At 38.3% G+C, this 19,365-nt stretch overlaps 1 protein-coding gene across 2 annotated transcripts in view; it reads right to left on the bottom strand.

Moving 5' to 3' along the window:
- Positions 1-1,460: 1,460 nt before the first annotated feature.
- Positions 1,461-19,365, bottom strand: part of PIGK (phosphatidylinositol glycan anchor biosynthesis class K) — a 142,045-nt gene continuing 124,140 nt past the window's right edge. The window contains exon 11 of one of the 2 annotated variants that reach the window (XM_055401653.2): positions 1,461-5,308. In XM_055401653.2, the coding sequence (XP_055257628.2) occupies positions 5,192-5,308 (117 nt within the window). In that variant the 3' untranslated portion in view covers positions 1,461-5,191. Of the gene's footprint in view, positions 5,309-8,322; positions 9,247-19,365 lie in introns of those variants that run through there. The other variant, XM_088835397.1, reaches the window with a different exon arrangement.

Raw genomic sequence — 19,365 nt, forward strand, 5'->3', positions numbered from 1 at the left:
AGCATAGTTCGTGGGGCTCTGGAGTCACCAGCCATGTGAGAAAACCAGAAAGGAAACAGGCTAAGAAGAGAATCCAGGAACATGGCAGTCTTTGATGAGGCTCACACCAGACCCCCTTCTCACAAGCTTGTGAGACAGCCTTATATCCCTCCAGCAAATTCCCCTTTCAGCCTATATTTGTTCTAGTTGGTTTTTGTCAGGAAGCATTTAACAGGAGGTGTTAAATGTTCCTGTGTGCTGTTTTGGATCTGTCAGGAATCCTCTGTTCCTTATTAATTCCTGAATATTCAGGAATTAAGAGGAGAGGCAAGCCTCTCCCGGGGCTGAGGGATCCAGGCATTTCCTTTGTTAGTTTTTCAATATGATGATAAGTACCCTCTTCCTTCTTATGAACCATACAGTAAAAGTGATTGTTTACAACTCTAATATGGATTGCCTTCTGAGAATAACTACCTTGTAAAACAGTATATACGCCCACACCATGTTGATTAAAACACCTTTGCTCCATCAGAGCTTGGGTCCCTGTGTCTTTCTTTCTTTCTCTGTCTATTTCTGGCTGATTTCCTGGAACGCGAAAGCCGGCTGCATAACCCAGGAAATATTAGCCTCTCTCCTTCTTTCACTTTTTCATCATCGACTCCGGACCACCAGGTTCCAGTCCATTAAAGGACCTCAACAGGATTTCCCTCATTTGAAACTTTAAAAATTATAAACTTGGTGTGGGGAAAAGAGGAGGTCTTCTGGAAATGCAGTGGCCACTGTGATGGGAGGAATAAAGAGGAATTCAGATGGAGTTATTATCTGGACATTAGGACCTGGGGTGAGGCTGGACTGTCCAGTATTCATGCTAAACATATGTTTCCAACAGAATGGATAAGCTACAGAGAGAGAAGATAACAAAAAACTAAGGCTGAGGGAAGATGGAGAAAAGCCTCAACCTCTCTAAAATGGGGGGGAAAGTGAAAAGGCAGGCAAGAGAGCCTATGGATTGAAATTGTTGAACAGCATTGATAGTGAAAAGGAACTGTTACCTCAAGACAACATCTGCTGAAAACTGAAGTGAACAGGACAGCCCAGAACACCAAGGCTAATGGATCTTTAAAGAATGATACCTGGCCCGAGTAGAGGTTAAAAATAAGAGCGAGGTAGAGCCCTGCACAGCAAAGAGCAAAACGCTGAATTTCTCATGTATGCCAGGTATTGTACAAGGGGCTTTACATTTATGATCATATTAAATGACCCCTAAGAAAATGATCTACATTGTTCTGGCCAGCTGTCCCTGAGATCCTAGCACAGTCAGAGCTGGCACTTCCATTATCAGTAGAGGGTCATATCATATGAGCAGCACCCAGTAAATGCTGACTGGGTGTATACCTCAGGTGAATCTGAAAGACTTCTGAAGTCTCTGAGGCTGCAAGCAGCACAAGTGAAGCAAAAAAGACAGTGACCACCTTTCCATGTTTCGTGTAAATGAATTTTTAATAATGGGTTTCTTGACCACACCTTCATGTATATCAATCCCATTAAAGGGTATACTCAGTTAAATTGCATCAAATGTTTTACAGCACACGTTCAAAACAGTAGAAAAGGGAAAAAAGATACTGGCTAAGGTGTATCGTCCCAGGTGGCACTGGTGGTAAAGAACCCGCCTGCCAAAGAAGGAGACATAAGAGATGCAGGTTTGATTCCTGGGTAGGAAATGGCAACCCACTCCGGTATTCTTGCCTCAAGAATTCCATGGACAAGGGAGCCTGGTAGTCTACAGTCCATGGGGTGATAAAGAGTCAGACACGACTGAAGCAACCTAGCACATATTGGCTATGAACTGAAAGACTTTTATGTTTATGTAGCAGGTACACACGCAGGTATATGCACTCAGATAGGAAATGTGACAATAAAGTAATGGAGTTGATTCCATAAAAAAAAATGGAGACTGATCTCATTTTATTGTTATACCTTGTGGTATGTTTATAAAATATTTCTTTCATAAGTTAAAACAGTATCTGTTATAGATGAATTTAATTTTGGTAAACTCAAATGAAAAAAAAAATGTCTATGCTAATGTAACATTTATTGTAAAGATTCCAGAAACACACAAGTCAAAATTTCAAATTATGATTCCCACAGTAACAGTAACTCTGCCGTACAACATACATAATGGAAGAAATGATATCAACATATACCATAGCAGAAAATACTCAGTAAGCAGAAACAAGCTGAGTTATGCTTGTTGTGGGAATCATCATTTTCAACTAGCTTAGGATATATAAAAATGGAAACTATAAATGAATGAATGATTTTTTGTACTTAATTCCAATTTTTCTTGATCCAATTTAATCAGCTTTGCATCCAAACTACATTTCTCTTTCATAAACTGCAAATGAATGTCTTTCATAATTTTAAAATCCACATCATTTGGTTTCTTTTTCTTATGCAGGCTGCCTTTGAACAGCATCATTATATCCTGTCCCTCCCCAAAAAGGTCAGGACATGTCTGCTGGGATCCATTTATCTATAGTATCCTTGTCTCCCTGAAGGGCACTGTAGGGAAGGAGAGAAAAAATACCAAAGAGAATAGAAATAACACTGCGTAGCTTAGAAAGGTAAATAAGTACAACAGAAAAAGGGACCCTGGCACCATTAACTTTCCCCTTGCTATCTTCCTAACCAGAAACATGAAAAATAACACCACCAAATATTTACAGTTTCCAAAGGGTTTAGTCATATCATCAGCTCATCTGATCCTCCCTACAACACTGTGAGAAAGGCAAAAGGAAAACACCTTTCAGTTGCTCAGTTCTTTGTGACTCAAAGAGAATATATTTAAGGATGGGCTTTTATGTTATCATTTAAAGTCTGGGCCATTTAATTACACTTACAATATTACCCACTTAACATATGCACAGGATTTACTTATTATTGAAGGCAGAATATGCTTTACGTAAAAAGATTATGGTTATGAGCTAAGCATTTAACATATTTCAAGCTTTTTGCTTTAACTGTATTCTGACAATAATGAAACAGAAAGAAATAACTGCCCTTTGAAATTTGCCCGCAATACAATTAATCTTGTATATTATATCCAGTATTACTTTTCCCAGTTTGGTTTTAACTAAGAAGGGCACCTTCTTCGATATCTGAAGAGGAATCCTTTTCCTTTACAGCAGTTTTTACCATCAGGGTATGCTTCATTATATTCAAACTAAATTACTTTGGCTCAAGAACAATTATATTTCCTATACTAATCTAAGTAGCTTACCCCCTCCAACCATAGTGTCCATGACCTTGTGTAAGGGTTCAGAGGATGACACAGTCAACCTTTGTCTCATAGGACTATTAAAATCCAGCTATTGGAATTTAAGTTTGCTTTTCCTCCTTTCTACGTACAAAAAGATGCTCTTCCATATAATCAGATAAAATTTTTCCTTCTTCATTTACCTAGTACACCAATAAAAAGATCAATTAAAATGAAGATTCAGAGCTTGCAAAAAGCTTCAATACCATTTGTTCTAACCTGAGAGATAACACAGTTAATCCTTTGCCTGTGAAAAGAATGATCATTTTGCATATAATTAAAAGGTAATATTTTAAGTGCTACGAGGAAAACAGAGTCTAAAGAATATTAACTTTAAGAGGTCTTATTGTAGAGAAAGAGTTGTCTTCTGAATGTTTCCTATAATTACAAAACATATCTTCATAATGATTTTAAGATTAACACAAAGTCTCTGGATAAAACAGATTAAATAAAAAAATGTATCCCAGGGACATGAATACTCAAACTTTCAGGATTTCTTTCTCCCCCTCATACATGAACAAACAATATCTGGGCCTGACAGCAAAGCACAATCTCAATACCATTTCCAGTTATGAGACAGATAGAAGATGGCCAGCAAGATGAAAAAGTCAGTCGTGGGGATATGAGCTCTTGCATCTCATCAGAGACCAGACAAGAGGCTTACTGACTTACACGATACATCAGTCACACACAAGGACATGGCCACAAGCACGAATTTTTCCTGCAGTCTATCCACTTTATGGGACTGTCCAGAAAAAGTGCAGACCCAGCCAGTGGGCAAGGTTTACCTTAAACAGAATGAAGCAATATCTTTTTCAGTGAGGAAACTGAAAAGGAGGTGATCAATTCTAGAGGATCACAGAATGCTTAGAAATGAAAAATGATGGGATTTGTTTCTCTTGAGCGGTCAATATATGACATTTCCAAAGATCTTAAATTTTCCAGATAAACTGACAGTAAATAAAGCCCTGGAGGCTGTCAGTACCATAGATTACAAAAACTGATTTTTCACATTTATTTACAATTTTAGCTGTAGAATTTCAGGAATAGCTGATAAATAAAATATTAACACATGAAAGTGTTAGTCACTTGGTCATGTCTGACCCTTAGCAAACCCATGAACTATTGCCCACCAGACTCCTCTGTCCATGGAATTCTCCAGGCAAGATATGCTGGAGTGAGTTGCCATTCCCTTCTCCAGGGGATCTTCCGGACCCAGGGATCAAACCTGGTTCTCCTGCATGGCAGGCAGATTCTTTACCATCTGAGACATCAGGGAAGTCCATATTAACACATCAAAGAAGGAACCAAAAGTAAATTTGGGAAACAAAGTAAGTAGTCTAATTATAGAAGAATATTAAATAAATTACTGTACATTCATAAAATAGATGGTACACAGCCATTCACAATATGTCCTTGAAGAATGTCCAAGGAGAGTCAAAGGGCTGACAACACACTGCAAAATGACAACTGACAAAAATGTTCTCTATGATGTCTATTTTGGAAAAAAATATGAAAAAGACCAGGAGAATATACATTAGAATATTACTGCTAGTGAGAATTTAATGTCTTCACACTTTTTTCTTTTCCAAATGAAAGGGGATTAAACAAGGGGAAATTCTTATTTTCAAAAAGTCAGTGAGTATATTGTGATCTCTTTATCCCAATATTTTAATAACACACAAAATGAAAAACTGAAATACATTTAGTGCCATTTAGCACTTACATTAACAAAAATTTTTCTTTTAAGTTATAAAACCAATAGTTCATTCAAATTTACAGTTTGCTTATACTTTCTGCCAAGTCACACAAGAACAACGTATTTTTGAAAATATATTGACATGAACTTATATCCAATGTTGTAGCCTTTCGTGCAGTCTTCATACATCACCACATCTAGAAAATGAACTTCATATGCTTGATTCCGTAAGTTTTGAAGAAAACCATGATAATGAGTGCCCACAATCCCAGAATAAAACCCCCAGGAGGATGCCAATCCTTCAGCTTTGGTTTCTGCAAAACAAGAATGACATTATAAATTTAACAATAGATAAACACTTATAGAAAATAGGTAACTCACAGAGTGTGCTTTTAAGGAGTAGTAATGTAGATTAAATTAAATGTACTGTTAGCCTTCCCTATCTGCAGGTTCCACACATACAAACATGTCCTGTATGTTTCTTTTTCCAGCATAGAAAGGCAGATCAGTCTTCCCCATTTACTTGTCATTTCACCAGCTACATTATGATCCTGAAATTGAAGGTCTGTGACTACTGTCTCTTTATGAGTTATATTAATACTTCCCGGATTACGAGCCAAGATTGTGAGGATAGTTACGAGAATCCTATTCTAGGATGGATTAAAGTGAAAAACTGTAATCTGAAATTTGCTTCAGTCACCATGTAAACTAGATCCCAGAAAGGCTCATAAATCTTTTAGTGGTTTCCACATCTTATATTTTGCTTTTTCCCCTACAAAACCTGGACACCGAATGCTCTTCACTCAATCTTCAAATTATCACATGGAAAAATAAAAAAGAAAGGAAAGAAAGACGGAAGGAAGGAGGAGAGGGAAGGTGGGAAAGAGGAAGGGAGAGAAAAAATAACACAAGTTAAATCTACTAGAAATCAATAAGGACCATGCCATTAATTCACTGCCATGATTCTTATAAATTTATTATACCTGCTTTACAATATCTAATAATTATAAGATTATAAACTCACTGAAAATATTCCAAAGGATATTTTGATAATAAGAAATTCTATTTTCTTTTAATTTTATAAATGGAGAAGTTATTTATGCAAATGTCTGATTTTCAATTAAGTGATCCTTTTCATTTTTTTTAACAAAGGAAATTACTATATTGAAGTTGTAGTTATCAAAACTTTAAAAAACCAAATTTTGATAAAGTAACATGTAATTTTTAAATTAAAATGTTGTACATAATAATTTCAAAGTCATGCTGAAAATAATACTTCAAGAAATTTGCAACAACTGTAATGTGATATAAAAAAAAAGACTTCTTTTTTCTTTTAATGAGAACTCTTAGAATTTACTCTATAAACTCCATATACAATATAAGGCAGTGTTAATTACATTAGTCCTACTGCACACAACATATCTAGTACTTTTTTAAATTCCATTCCATTCCATTCCATTCCGTCGCTCAGTCATGTCCAACTCTATGCGACCCCGTGGACTGTAGCCTACCAGGCTTCTCTGTCCATGGGATTCTCCAGGCAAGAATACTGGAGTAGGGTGCCATTAATTACAGGATAATTACTTTACAAAATTGTGATGGTTTTTGTCAGACATCAACATGTATGATAAGCTTGCTGCTGCTGCTGCTGCTAAGTCACTTCAGTCGTGTCCGACTCTGGGTGACCTCATAGACGGAAGCCCACCAGGCTCCCCCGTCCCTGGGATTCTCCAGGCAAGAACACTGGAGTAGGGTGCCATTTCCTTCTCCAATGTGTGAAAGTGAAAAGTGAAAGTGAAGTCGCTCAGTCATGTCTGACCCTTAGTGACCCCACGGACTGCAGCCTACCAGGCTCCTCCATCCATGGGATTTTCCAGGCAATAGTACTGGAGTGGCTTGCCATTTAGTGGTTCTCAAACCATTTCAGATGGTTTGTAAGCTCTTGGAACATTGTGCAACACTGAAAAATCTTAATTTCAGTAGAAAACTATAGTAATTAATATAAAACATAGTTATATTAAAGGCAGGAATATAAGTATCATAAGCATGTGACATGACAAAACGAGTGAACTAAATAAACATGATTAACTACTGCTCAGTTTTTGTCCTGTTTATTCTCTAATAGTCAAACATTGGTAACTCTTGCCAAACGGATGAACAAGCTTAAGATAAAAAATTATTTTTCCACAACTGGGAAATGATTATCTAGTAAAGAGCTATTAACTCAAAAATATATATATTATTATTAGTGGAAGCACACCTTTATATAGTAGTCAGAAGATGCTCCCTGAGAATCCACTTTTTATTAAAGAGTATTGACTTGGTTGAGGAGATGTGATTCAGATTTTCCCCAGTAACTAGGAGTCTGATTTATGTCGTATTTGAAAATACACATACACACACAGGTTATTAGGTTATTACTTTTAAAAAGTTAAATGAATATTGTCAAAATCTTGCATTAAACTATGAACTGTAGAAGAACAGGTTATACTATAGACAATTGTTCTATAAACTAATTTAATGAATTTCAGTGCTAAATATTCAGGAGATGTGAACCTTCAAGAGTTCAAGAGCCCTAAAACTTTCAGGTGGTGTTTAAACAAAGTCATGTAAGAAAATGCTGAACACCATTTAGGCACCGTGATTCAATACAGATTACTGAAATAAATAATCAAGTAGTTAACACCAAATCTTACTTCTGCACCTGTAGGAATTCTAGTTACTTTTCAATGAGATGGATTGCCCGAGGCTGTGATTTTACCATTACATCTTAAACTCAGAAGCCAGAAACAGTTGCCAGAGATAAGACAACTGTAGCTTCCCAGGTGGCGCTTGTGGTAAAGAGCCTGCCTGCCAATGCAAGAGACATAAAAGACTTGGGTTCGATCCCTGGGCTGGGAAGATTCCCTGGAGAAGGGAATGGCAACCCACTCCAGTATTCTTGCCAGAAGAATCCCAGGGACAGAGGAGCCTGGTGGGCTGCAGTCCATGGGTTGCAAAGAGTCAGACATGACTGAAGTGACTTTGCACGTAACTTCTTTAGAAGTAACTAGCATTTCTCCAAAGATTGGTCCTGATAGTTATTTGAATCTGTTATTTTAAAAACTGTTTCAGAGAATTCTGAAGGCACTGCTTCCTGATCCTTCAACTAAATATGTCCCACATTTAGACCACTGATGCCCAGGAGAGGACAAGAGGGGAAAGCAAAGTGCTAGAGCTGTGGTTTGCCAATGGCAAACTCTGAAGGCAATAATTGAGGACCGCAAAATGTATGTCATTACTCCAGAAGTATTATGTAATGGTATATTTATTCACATTACAACACTGTATAAGCTAACAAAAGTAGCAAATCTCAGCCTTTCAAAACTACTATTTGCAGTTGCTCTATTTTTATTGTATATTCATTACATATGTTTGACTAACAAAAAATGGAAAATGAATTATTAATTAAATACAGTCTGGACTCTTAGCATGACATCTATGAAGAATCCTGCTAGTGCAGCTGCTCCCATCTTCTCTGGAAAGCCACATAAAAAGGCGCAGAAAGAAACAACAGCACTCTCCACTAGAATTAACTTAACCTCTGATGACAAACCTCAGACAATCTCACTACCTGTAAGTCTGGAAACCAGGTACAGAAACAAATTAATGGTGGCCCGGTTTTCTGAACAGTACACAGGATGCAAAAGATTGCTATGCTCTGTGAAATAGGTAATTCTGTCAGCTGAGAAAGGGATTTTAGCTCTCTCCCTTTTTCTGCCTGCTGTTTAAGAGAAACAGTGCTGCCACAGACAGTGACTTTATGAGGCAGCCAGCTTAGTGCAACTCTTCCCCAAACAATTAATGGCATACTTCTTTCTGCTGCTGCTGCTGCTAAGTCACTTCAGTTGTGTCCGACTCTGTGCGACCCCATAGATGGAAGCCCACCACGCTCCCCCGTCCTTGGGATTCTCCAGGCAAGAACACTGGAGCAGGTTGCCATTTCCTTCTCCAATGCATGAAAGTGAAAAGTGAAAGCGAAGTCGCTCTGTCGTGTCCGACTCTTAGCAACCCCATGGACTGTAGTCCACCAGGCTCCTCCATCCATGGGATTTTCCAGGCAAGAGTACTGGAATGGGGTGCCATTGCCTTCTCCGATACTTCTTTCTACATCTATTTGAATATAATTCCCAGTAAAGAGCATATTAGAAGGTAGCGGGCACGGACAATGGTTTACTGCATCCAAGAAGGCTCAACATCCAAATGAAAATCTCTGCAAAGAAGAGAAAATACAGGAAAAATCCTTTCAATAATATATGTTAAGAAACAATGTTTCTTCCACATACTTCATCTTTTTAAAGTGTCCAAAACCCAAGCACACCCAGCACGGCAGCAGATAACCCTAGTTTAGTTTACCAAAACCACATCTGATGACTGGCCGCCAGTCACTGGGAAATGTTGAACAACTATTCTTCAGATACAGATCTGAAAGGATCCAAATCTAAGTGGATGGTGAGAAACATCCACATGCTCTGTTGGGAGATACTGACAGTATTCTAAGAAAAAGGGAAAAACCAAGGTTAGGTCCATGAGTAAAAACACTCCAAATTGTTTCATAAAAAACAAAAGAATAACTTTATTTGACATGGATTTGAATAAAAATGCCCAAGAAGCCAAAACCAAATAAATAGCATAAAGACAAAATAATATAAGATACAGGGACAAAAGGTTACGGTAAAAGGGAGCTGGAAGATAGTGTCCTAAGCACCTCTCTGAGTCCTTTATTCACCGAATTGTGGTAGACTAATCACAGAAAAAAAAATCCTAATTCCCCATACTTCCTTCCCTGTGTCCACACACTTCGAATATATTGCTTTATGGCAGTTCTCATCAAGAGGTATACTCTGTATCCTTCTTCCATGAATCAGTTGGCCTTGTGACTTCTTTTTGCCAACGGAAAGGAACATAAGCAACAGTGTCCTAATTCCATGCGAGCCTCAAGAGGCTTTCTTTGCCTGCTTCTGCTCTCTCTTAGACCTCTGTTACCACCATGAGAAACAAACCTAGGCAAGGTTTCTGGAGGTAAAAAAGACATCAGATGGAGAGGAACTCAAGTCCTCCAGTCAGCAACCAGCCACCTCCCAGATGCAGAATTGCCTATCCAAGATAAGGTTGACCAGAGACTCATGAGGGTGCCCAGCTAAGAATAGAACTGCTTAGCTAAACGCAGCCTGAATCACTACCCTCAAGACTTACGAGTCAAATAAATAGCTGAAGTTTTAAGCCACTAACTTTTGGAATGGCTTATTATTCATCAAAAGCTATGAAATACATCCACTGAGATGACCATTAATATAGAAGGAAAAATCCTGACCCTTTATTATCATAAGAAAATAAAGTTCTCATCTACATACTTTTCAAGTTTCTATAATAAAAAAAGCAGCATGAAGGGTAGCTAATCAGCTCCTTGTTGATCATGAAATTGGTTTAGGCGAGGGAAGTCTGTCAAGATAATTCTCTTGATGCATTCTAGAACAAGAAATTCAACCCCATTTCATTCATCTGAGCTAAATCTCACTAAGTAAAGACTTCAGCAAACACCTGTTTCACCTGAACAGTATGGATAGCCGACTTTCTAGAAGTCATGCTACAGAGTTTTCTAGAGGTAAATTTTGTGAATGTTCTTTGCCCTGTACCCCTCACTTTAAGGGAGCTGCAGTTATGCTCACTTTTAGCTCTTCTTGTAGTCTTCCTGGGAAGAAATTGACTACTTGTCACCATGCTGGGAACTGCTCCCAGGGAAATAAAGTGGGTGAATCTAGAGACTAACTCACCTCACTTCTCTCTAACCTTCCTCCTCCCAACTACAATCTCTAGCTCAAGTCTTGTTTCTTTCCTTTTGAAGTTAGTTAGCAATTCATACTCATTGGATATTGCCTGCTACCCAACCCTCTGCTAGAGAAATGTTCGTTTCTCCCAGAATCTTGATGCATCTTACACATGGTAAATTTGCAAAGCAATTAATTTAATCTAGGATAATTAACTGGAAAAGGAAATGGCAACCCACTCCAGTGTTCTTGCCTGGAGAATCCCAGGGGCAGTGGAGCCTGGTGGACTTCCGTCTATGGGGTCACACAGAGCCGGACACAACTGAAGTGACTTAGCAGGATAATTAAAGATGATTTGTTTTTAACTATAATTTTGCTTCCAACAGAAAGTTGACCATTGTTCTACCTTAACCATAATTTTAGATTTTTTTCTGACACAAATACCCACTATTAATATTGTTAAATTAATATCACTCTGGAATTTCCAGCCAATCCAGATGTCAGCTCATGGAAGAAATAATTTTCATATTTGCAAATTTTACAATTCAGTTCAGTTCAGTTCAGTCGCTCAGTCGTGTCCGACTCTTTGTGACCCCATGAATCACAGCACGCCAGGCCTCCCTGTCCATCACCAACTCTCGGAGTTCACTCAAACTCATGTCCATCGAGTTGGTGATGCCATCCAGCCATCTCATTCTCTGTCATCCCTGTCTCCTCCCACCCCCAATCCCTCCTAGCATCAGACTTTTAGGTATCAACAAACTACACAAAATCAACTCTTAGAATTATTGAGAACAAAGAGTTCAGATCTGAGATAAATATAAAAAATACCCTTCCAATGTGCCAGTAAAAATGAGTTGGAAAACAGAATAGAAACCAATTTCATCCACAACAGCATTAAAAAACATAAAATATCTGGGAATATCCACAGCATGAGGCTAAATATCTCATTTTTAATCTTATTTTATAAATTTATAAAATCTCATTTTATAAATTCATCTCATATGATAAAAATCTATATTACTGTATAGAGGGGTAAACAGTTCTGAATATCAAAGAGGATATGATAAAGCTAATCTATAATATTTTTCTGATACAGAATAGAAAAGATCAATGAAACAGAATAGAAAGTAGGCAATCAGCTCAGTATCCAAGAATTTGGATATTATATTGGATATTATAAAACAACTATAACAAATCAACAAGCAAGGAAATATTCTTACTGGTCCTCTAACAATGGGTTAACATCTGGAAAAGAAATCAGTTTTGTTTCTAAACCCAAACTACAAACCAAAATATACTTCACACGATTAAGAATTAGATGTAAACATATAACATGTAAAAAAAATGTTTTTAATTACTTTTGTACAGTGGCACCCAGGAGTCCATCATAATGGTAGCTACGTTAACAGTACCAATGGAGAGCAGTTACAAAGGATTTCATTGTGAAGAGCATGTGTCAAAGGGCCTGCAAGCTAAGGGGACTGTCAGTGGGTGGCTATTCATGAAGGACTTCTTGGATGAGCTGGCCCTTTTTTTTTAATCTTTATTTTTTTTTAACTATTTTTTTTTTAATTGGAGGCTAATTATTTTACAATATTATATTGGTTGGTTTTGCCATACTTTGACAAGAATCCGCCCTGGGTGTACATGAGTTCCCCTTCCTGAACCCCCCTCCCACCTCCCTCCTCCCCTTATCCTCCCTCTGGGTCATCCCCGTGCACCAGACCTGAGCATCCCTTGAACAAGGTGTCATATGTAAGTTGATGGAGAGGAGGAGATAACACCCAAGCAGAGACACATGGAACAAAATCATGGTGATGGTAAAAGCCAGGCACTGGGAAGAGTGATGCCCCAGCCATACAATGCTAGCAGGGGAAAGGTGACAGACAGAAAGAGATTTGCATCTGCTTTGTCCAATGCCAAACTCATAGGACTCTGGCACTTAGAAAATCCTGATGAAAGAAAGGATGCAGCCTGAAAGTATCAAGCATTAGGGCCAGGAGGGTCCTTCTGTGAATATCCAGTTGCATTCTGGGATCTGAAACAATGCAATGCCTCTGAGAGCTTAGCCAGCAACCACCCACAGGTGAATATGGTAAAAAGAGATAAAATGTCAGACAACCTGCACAGTAAAGGGATTTATAAGTCTAAAAGCAATAAATGGCGATAAAAAGGTGGAGAGATTTTTAAAAGAGCTTTTTGAAAAACAGGTATTTTATGAAGTGTATAAATCAAACTAAGAGGCAAATAAATGAGAAAACATGACAGAAAGGGGGATAAATTCAGTACTTTGAGATCTGCCAAAAATGAGTAAGAAAAGACACATGGATTTATGAACAAATGTTACAGGGAAATGAAAATTTTTACAATTACAAATAGCTAATAAAAACCTGAAAAATATAATTTTTGATCATAAAAGCAAGTTAAAATAATATGCTAATTATTTCTTCCTTGTTTCAAAACTAAATCAGTAAATGTTAATAAGGATGGTCAACTTTTCAGGGAAAGTAATCTATTTTCATGTTCAGAAGTCTTTAAATATGTTCATAATTTTTCATTCCTAGAATCTGTTGCATTCCTAGCTAGGCTCTACAGTAAGGAATTCAGAAATGCTGACAAAGGTTTTACACAAATATTTTCTTCTTACTGTTATTTAAAAAATAAAAATGGGAAACTATATAGATAATATGAGAAATACTGCACATCAACATAATTAGTCATCACGAATGTTCTAAATTTTATGATTTGGAAAGATGTAATAAGAAAATAAAAGTAAAATGCAAATTGAGTATGAAATATGATCTTATAACAATATTCAAAAAAAGGAAACTGAAGTCTGAATACAATTTCTGTGAGAGAATAGGTTTAGAGGTAGTTTCAATCTTTTCTCTACACTTAACTATACTTTTGAAAATATATTTTCTACAATGGATAGGTATTTCTTTAATTATTTTTATGGGGAAAGAGGAATACAGAGGAAAAACTTTTAATAAAAGAGTGCACCTAGAAGAATCTTTCTATATTCATCTTTCACAAATTTAGAAGATGTTCTACAATAATACCATTTAGTATATGATATCCTACTTTGAGAAAAAATAACATGAATAGCATGACAGCAACATAATAAAATAAAGTGCTTTTTCAGTATGTATTTAATGATATTTCCAGAAAATAACAATATTGCTATTTTAAAAATAACTATAGGTAATATTTTAAGCATTCTACAATGATTTTCCTTAAAATCAAATGAGAGTTGGTATAATTATTGCATTTTGTAGTACAGCTGCATTTGAGGTAAGTTCACATTAAAGTATAGCTTATAATTTCATTTGTGTCCATATTAGAGCTTCTCATAAAATGACTAATTTTATGTAGTTAAGGTACTCTACTGACTGCTATTAAATACACTTTTTTTTCACTTTCACAATAATAGCTATAATACAGAGGTGAAAAGCATATATAAAACATTGCAATGTGTCAGGAGCAAACACTTAAAAGCTTAAGGGCTACCTATTATTCAGTTCAGTTCAGTTCAGTTCAGTCGCTCAGTCGTGTCCGACTCTCCGCGACCCCATGAAATGCCTAATATTTCAAATTAAAAACATAGGTAGCTTAGCAACACTACATTGTCAATTGTGAACAGTGTTCAGTCTCCTCTTTCATGTTTCTAGGAGAATATTAACCACAGAACTTCAAACAGTTAACAGAGAACAGAACTAAGTATTAAAATTACATAAAAAGAAAAACTCGAAGATTTAAAAAATTATACATGTTTACATTGGAAGGACTGATGCTAAAGCTGAAACTCCAATACTTTGGCCACCTCATGCAAAGAACTGACTCACTGGAAAAGACTCTGATGCTGGGAAGGATTGGGGGCGGGAGGAGAAGGGGACGACAGAGAATGAGATGGCTGGATGGCATCACCAACTCGATGGACATGAGTTTGAGTGAACTCCGAGAGTTGGTGATGGACAGGGAGGCCTGGCGTGCTGTGATTCATGGGGTTGCAAAGAGTCGGTCACGACTGAGCCACTGAACTGAACTGAACTGGAAAACAAATGGAAAATTTACAATGTTTCCATAAGATTTTTTCCTTAAAATATAATGAGCATATCAGATCAGTATATTTTAAGGAAAGAAAAAAAAAATAACAATCCACTAAGGATACGATTACTTTAGCAAATAATTTAGCTATTTGTTTTCAACTGTTTATAAAGTTGTAGTTTGTTAGTATTTCCAGTCTATCAACATCCTCTATATAAAGTATGATTTGTAATCTTCAAATTATACTTGTAGTATAAATCAAATTGTGGTCAGCAGAATTCTAACAGAGCCCCCAAGATTCCCTCTCCCTGGTGTGCATATGCTGTATAATCCCTTCCCTTTGAATGTGGACCAGGATTTATGTATATAAGATGGGATATCACTCCTTTGACTAGGTTATATTATATAACAAAGACAAAGGGATTATGAAGATGTTATTAAGGTCCATAATCAGTGACTTTCAATTAGTCAAAAAGAAGATTATCCTGGAGAGAGAGAGACTGACCTAATTAGGTGAGCCCTTTGAAAGAGGGTCTAGATGTCAGGGACCTAAGTCAAAAGAGACAGACAAGTTCAGTTCAGTTCATTCGCTTATTCGTGTCTGACTCTTTGCGACCCCATGAACCACAGCACGCCAGGCCTCCCTATCAATCACCAACTCCCAGAGTCCACCCAAACCCATGTCGATTATGTCGGTGATGCCATCCAACCATCTCATCCTCTGACATCCCCTTCTCCTCCTGCCCTCAATCTTTCCCAACATCAGGGTATTTTCAAAGGAGTCAGCTCTTCGCATCAGGTGGCCAAAATATTGGAGTTTCAGCTTCAACATCAGTCCTTGCAATGAACCCCCAAGACTGATCTCTTTTAGGAAGGACTGGTTGGATCTCCTTGCAGTCCAAGGGACTTTCAAGAGTCTTCTCCAATACCACAGTTCAAAAGCATAAAATCTTTGGTGCTCAGCTTTCTTTATAGTCCAACTCTCACATCCATACATGACCACTGGAAAAACCATAGCCTTGACTAGACAGACCTTTGCTGACAAAGTAATGTCTCTGCTTTTTAATATGCTATCTAGGTTGGTCATAAATTTCCTTCCAAGGAGTAAGTTTCTTTTAATTTCATGGCTGCAATCAACATCTGCAGTGATTTTGGAGCCCAAAAAAATAAAGTCAGCCACTGTATCCACTGTTTCCCCATCTATTTGCCATGAAGTGATGGGACCGGATGCCATGATCTTAGTTTTCTGAATGTTGAGCTTCAAGCCAACCTTTTCACTCTCCTCTTTTCACCTTCATCAAGAGGCTCTTTAGTTTTTCACTTTCTGCCATAAGGGTGGTGTCATCTGCATATCTGAAGTTATTGATACTTCTCTGGGCAATCTTGATTCCAGCTTGTGCTTCTTCCAGTCCAGCGTTCCTCATGATGGACTCTGCATATAAGTGAAATAAGCAGGGTGACAATATACAGCCTTGACGTACTTCTTTTCCTATTTGGAACCAGTCTGTTGTTCCATGTCCAGTTCTAACTGTTGCTTCCTGACCTGCATACAGGTTTTGTTTTCCTCTATTTATTTGCATTGATTGCTGAGGATGGCTTTATTTTTCCTTGCTATTCTTTGGAACTCTGCATTCAAACAGATATAGCTCAGATAAGTAAGTTGGTACAAATGTAACTGCAGTTTTTCCATTGTTGAAGTTTGCTGTTTGATGTTAGAATATATTCTTTTAAAAATGTGGTTATATTATACATCATTAATGCACACTTCTTGCTTTATGGTGTTTTGTTTTTTGTTTTTTTTTTGGTTTTATTTTTTTGCTAATGACTTACTTGCTGTTTATTTTATATTTATTTTAGATTAGAGGAATGATGTCAGACAAAGAGCAAATTTGAACTATTTCCTTATTCAAGTTCAAGATTGGTTATAACTTGCAGCATCAACAACGCATTTGGCCTAGGCTGCTGCTGCTGCTGCTAAGTCGCTTCAGTTGTGTCTGACTCTGTGCGACCCCACAGATGGCAGCCCACCAGGCTCCGCCGTCCCTGGGATTCTCCAGGCAAGAACATTGGAGTGGGTTGCCATTTCCTTCTCCAATGCGTGAAAGTGAAGTTGCTCAGTGGTGTCCAACTCTTAGTGACCCCATGGACTGCAGCCTACCAGGCTCCTCTGTCCATGGGATTTTCAAGGCAAGAGTGCTGGAGTGGGGTGCCATTACCTTCTCCGATTTGGCCTAGGAACTGTTAACAAATGTACAGCACAGGGGTGGTTCAAGAAGTTTTGCAAAGGAGATGACAGCCTTGAAAACGAGGAGTAGAGTGGCCTGCCATAGGAAGTTGACAATTACCAATTGAGAGCAGTCATCGAAGTTGATCCTCTCAAAACTACACATGAAGTTGCTGAAGAACTCAGCGTTGACCATTCTAAGGTCATTCAGCCTTTGAAGCAAATTCAAAAGGTGAAAAAGCTTGATAAGTGGGTCCCTTATGAGTCAAGTGCAAATAAAAAAAAAAACTGTTTTGAAGTGTCATCTTCTCTTATTCTGTGCAACATCAGCGAACCATTTCTCGATCAGGTTGTGACATGTGAAGAAAAGTGGATTTTATACCACAATCGACAGTGCCTGGCTCACTAGTTTGACCAAGAAGCTCCAAAGCACTTCCCAAAGCCAAACTCACACCGAAAAACGGTCATGGTCACTGTTTGGCAGTCTGCTGCCCATATGATCCACTACATCTCGGCAAAACCACTATATCTGAGAAGTATGCTCAGCAAATCAATGAGATGCAATGAAAACTGCATGCCTGCAGATGGCACTGGTTAACATAAAGGGCCCAATTCTTCTTCATGACAATGTCTGACCATAGGTCACAAAACCAACAATTCAAAAGTTGAATGAACTGGAATACGAAGTTTTGCTTCATCCACCATATTCATCTGACCTCTCACCAACCACCACTTCTTCAAGCATCTGAACAACTTTTTGCAGAGAAAACGCTTCTACAACCATCAGGAGGGAGAAAATGCTTTCCAAGAGTTTGTTGAATCCTAAAGCACAGACTTTGAGGCTACATGAATAAATAAACTTATTTCTCCTTGGCAAAAAAGTGTTAATTGTAACGGTTCCTTTTTTGCATTAATAAAGATGTGTCTGAACCTAGTTATAATGATTTAAAATTCATGGTTCGAAACTGCAATTACATTTGCACCAACCTAAGAAGAATTGATGCTTTTGAACCGTGGAGCTGGAGAAGACTCTTGAGACTCCCTTGGACTGCAAGGAGATCCAACCAGTTCATTCTAGAGGAGATCAATCCTGGGTGTTCATTGGAAGGACTGATGCTGAAACTGAAGCTCCAATACTTTGGCCACCTCATGCGATGAGTTGACTCACTGGAAAAGACTCTCTGATGCTGGGAGGGATTGGGAGCAGGAGGAGACAGGGACAACAGAGAATGAGATGGATGGATGGCATCACCGACTCGATGGACATGAGTTTGAGTGAACTCCGGGAGTTGGTGATGGACAGGGAGGCCTGGCGTGCTGTGATTCATGGGGTCGCAAAGAGTCGGACACGACTGAGCGACTGAACTGAACTGAACTGAAAATGAATTTTGAAATAAATGAAACTGTTTCTTAGTATCTGTGTCTGTTAAGAGGTAATCAGAGTTTTGCTTTTGCCCATGTAGATAAGATTCTACAGGAATTATCTGCCATTCTGAAGTTGGACAATTTGCAGCAGTTTTCTAGTCCTTGAAAGAATGGAAACAAATAAGATGAATCCTTCAAGTGCCCAAGCTTAATGCCTAGAGGCCATTCCCAAGCTACAACACAAGGACAGAGTACCCACTGGAGCCCAGCAGTACTGAAGAGCTAAAGAGACACAGATTAGAATTCAGGGAGGGTTTGGTGGCTAGAACTTTCAGGGTAGACTATGGAAGAGGAAGCTCCACAGAGATAGGGCTCCAGAGAGCTGCAGAGGGAATTCCTTCAATCTTTGGCACAGTTCTAATCTGTGCATGCATAACAAGAAGCTCATATAGAAAAGCAAAACAAAACACCAAAGAAACAGGCCAAAAAACTCACAATATGCAGAACATCCTGTCACAACAGTGGGGATAAATCAGAGACAGTGGGGCTATCTCAACCCCTGCCCTACCAAAAGACTAATCTGGATCTGCCTCAGTTCAGTTCAGTCACTCAGTCGGGTCCAACTCTTTGCGACCCCATGAATTGCAGCACGCCAGGCCCCCCTGTCCATCACCAACTCCCACAGTTCACTAAAACTCATGTCCATCGAGTTGGTGATGCCATCCAGCCATCTCATCCTCTGTTGTCCCCTGCTCAACCTGCCCCCAATCCCTCCTAGCATCAGGGTCTTTTCCAATGAGTCAACTCTTCGCATGAGGTAGCCAAAGTACTGGAGTTTCAGCTTCAGCATCAGTCCTTCCAAAGAACACCCAGGACTGATCTCCTTTAGGATGGACGGGTTGGACCTCCTGGCAGTCCAAGGGAC

The sequence above is a fragment of the Moschus berezovskii genome, chromosome 4 (assembly GCF_049115385.1).
Source record: "Moschus berezovskii isolate FMDL1 chromosome 4, NW_MosBer_1.0, whole genome shotgun sequence".
Taxonomy (NCBI): domain Eukaryota; kingdom Metazoa; phylum Chordata; class Mammalia; order Artiodactyla; family Moschidae; genus Moschus; species Moschus berezovskii.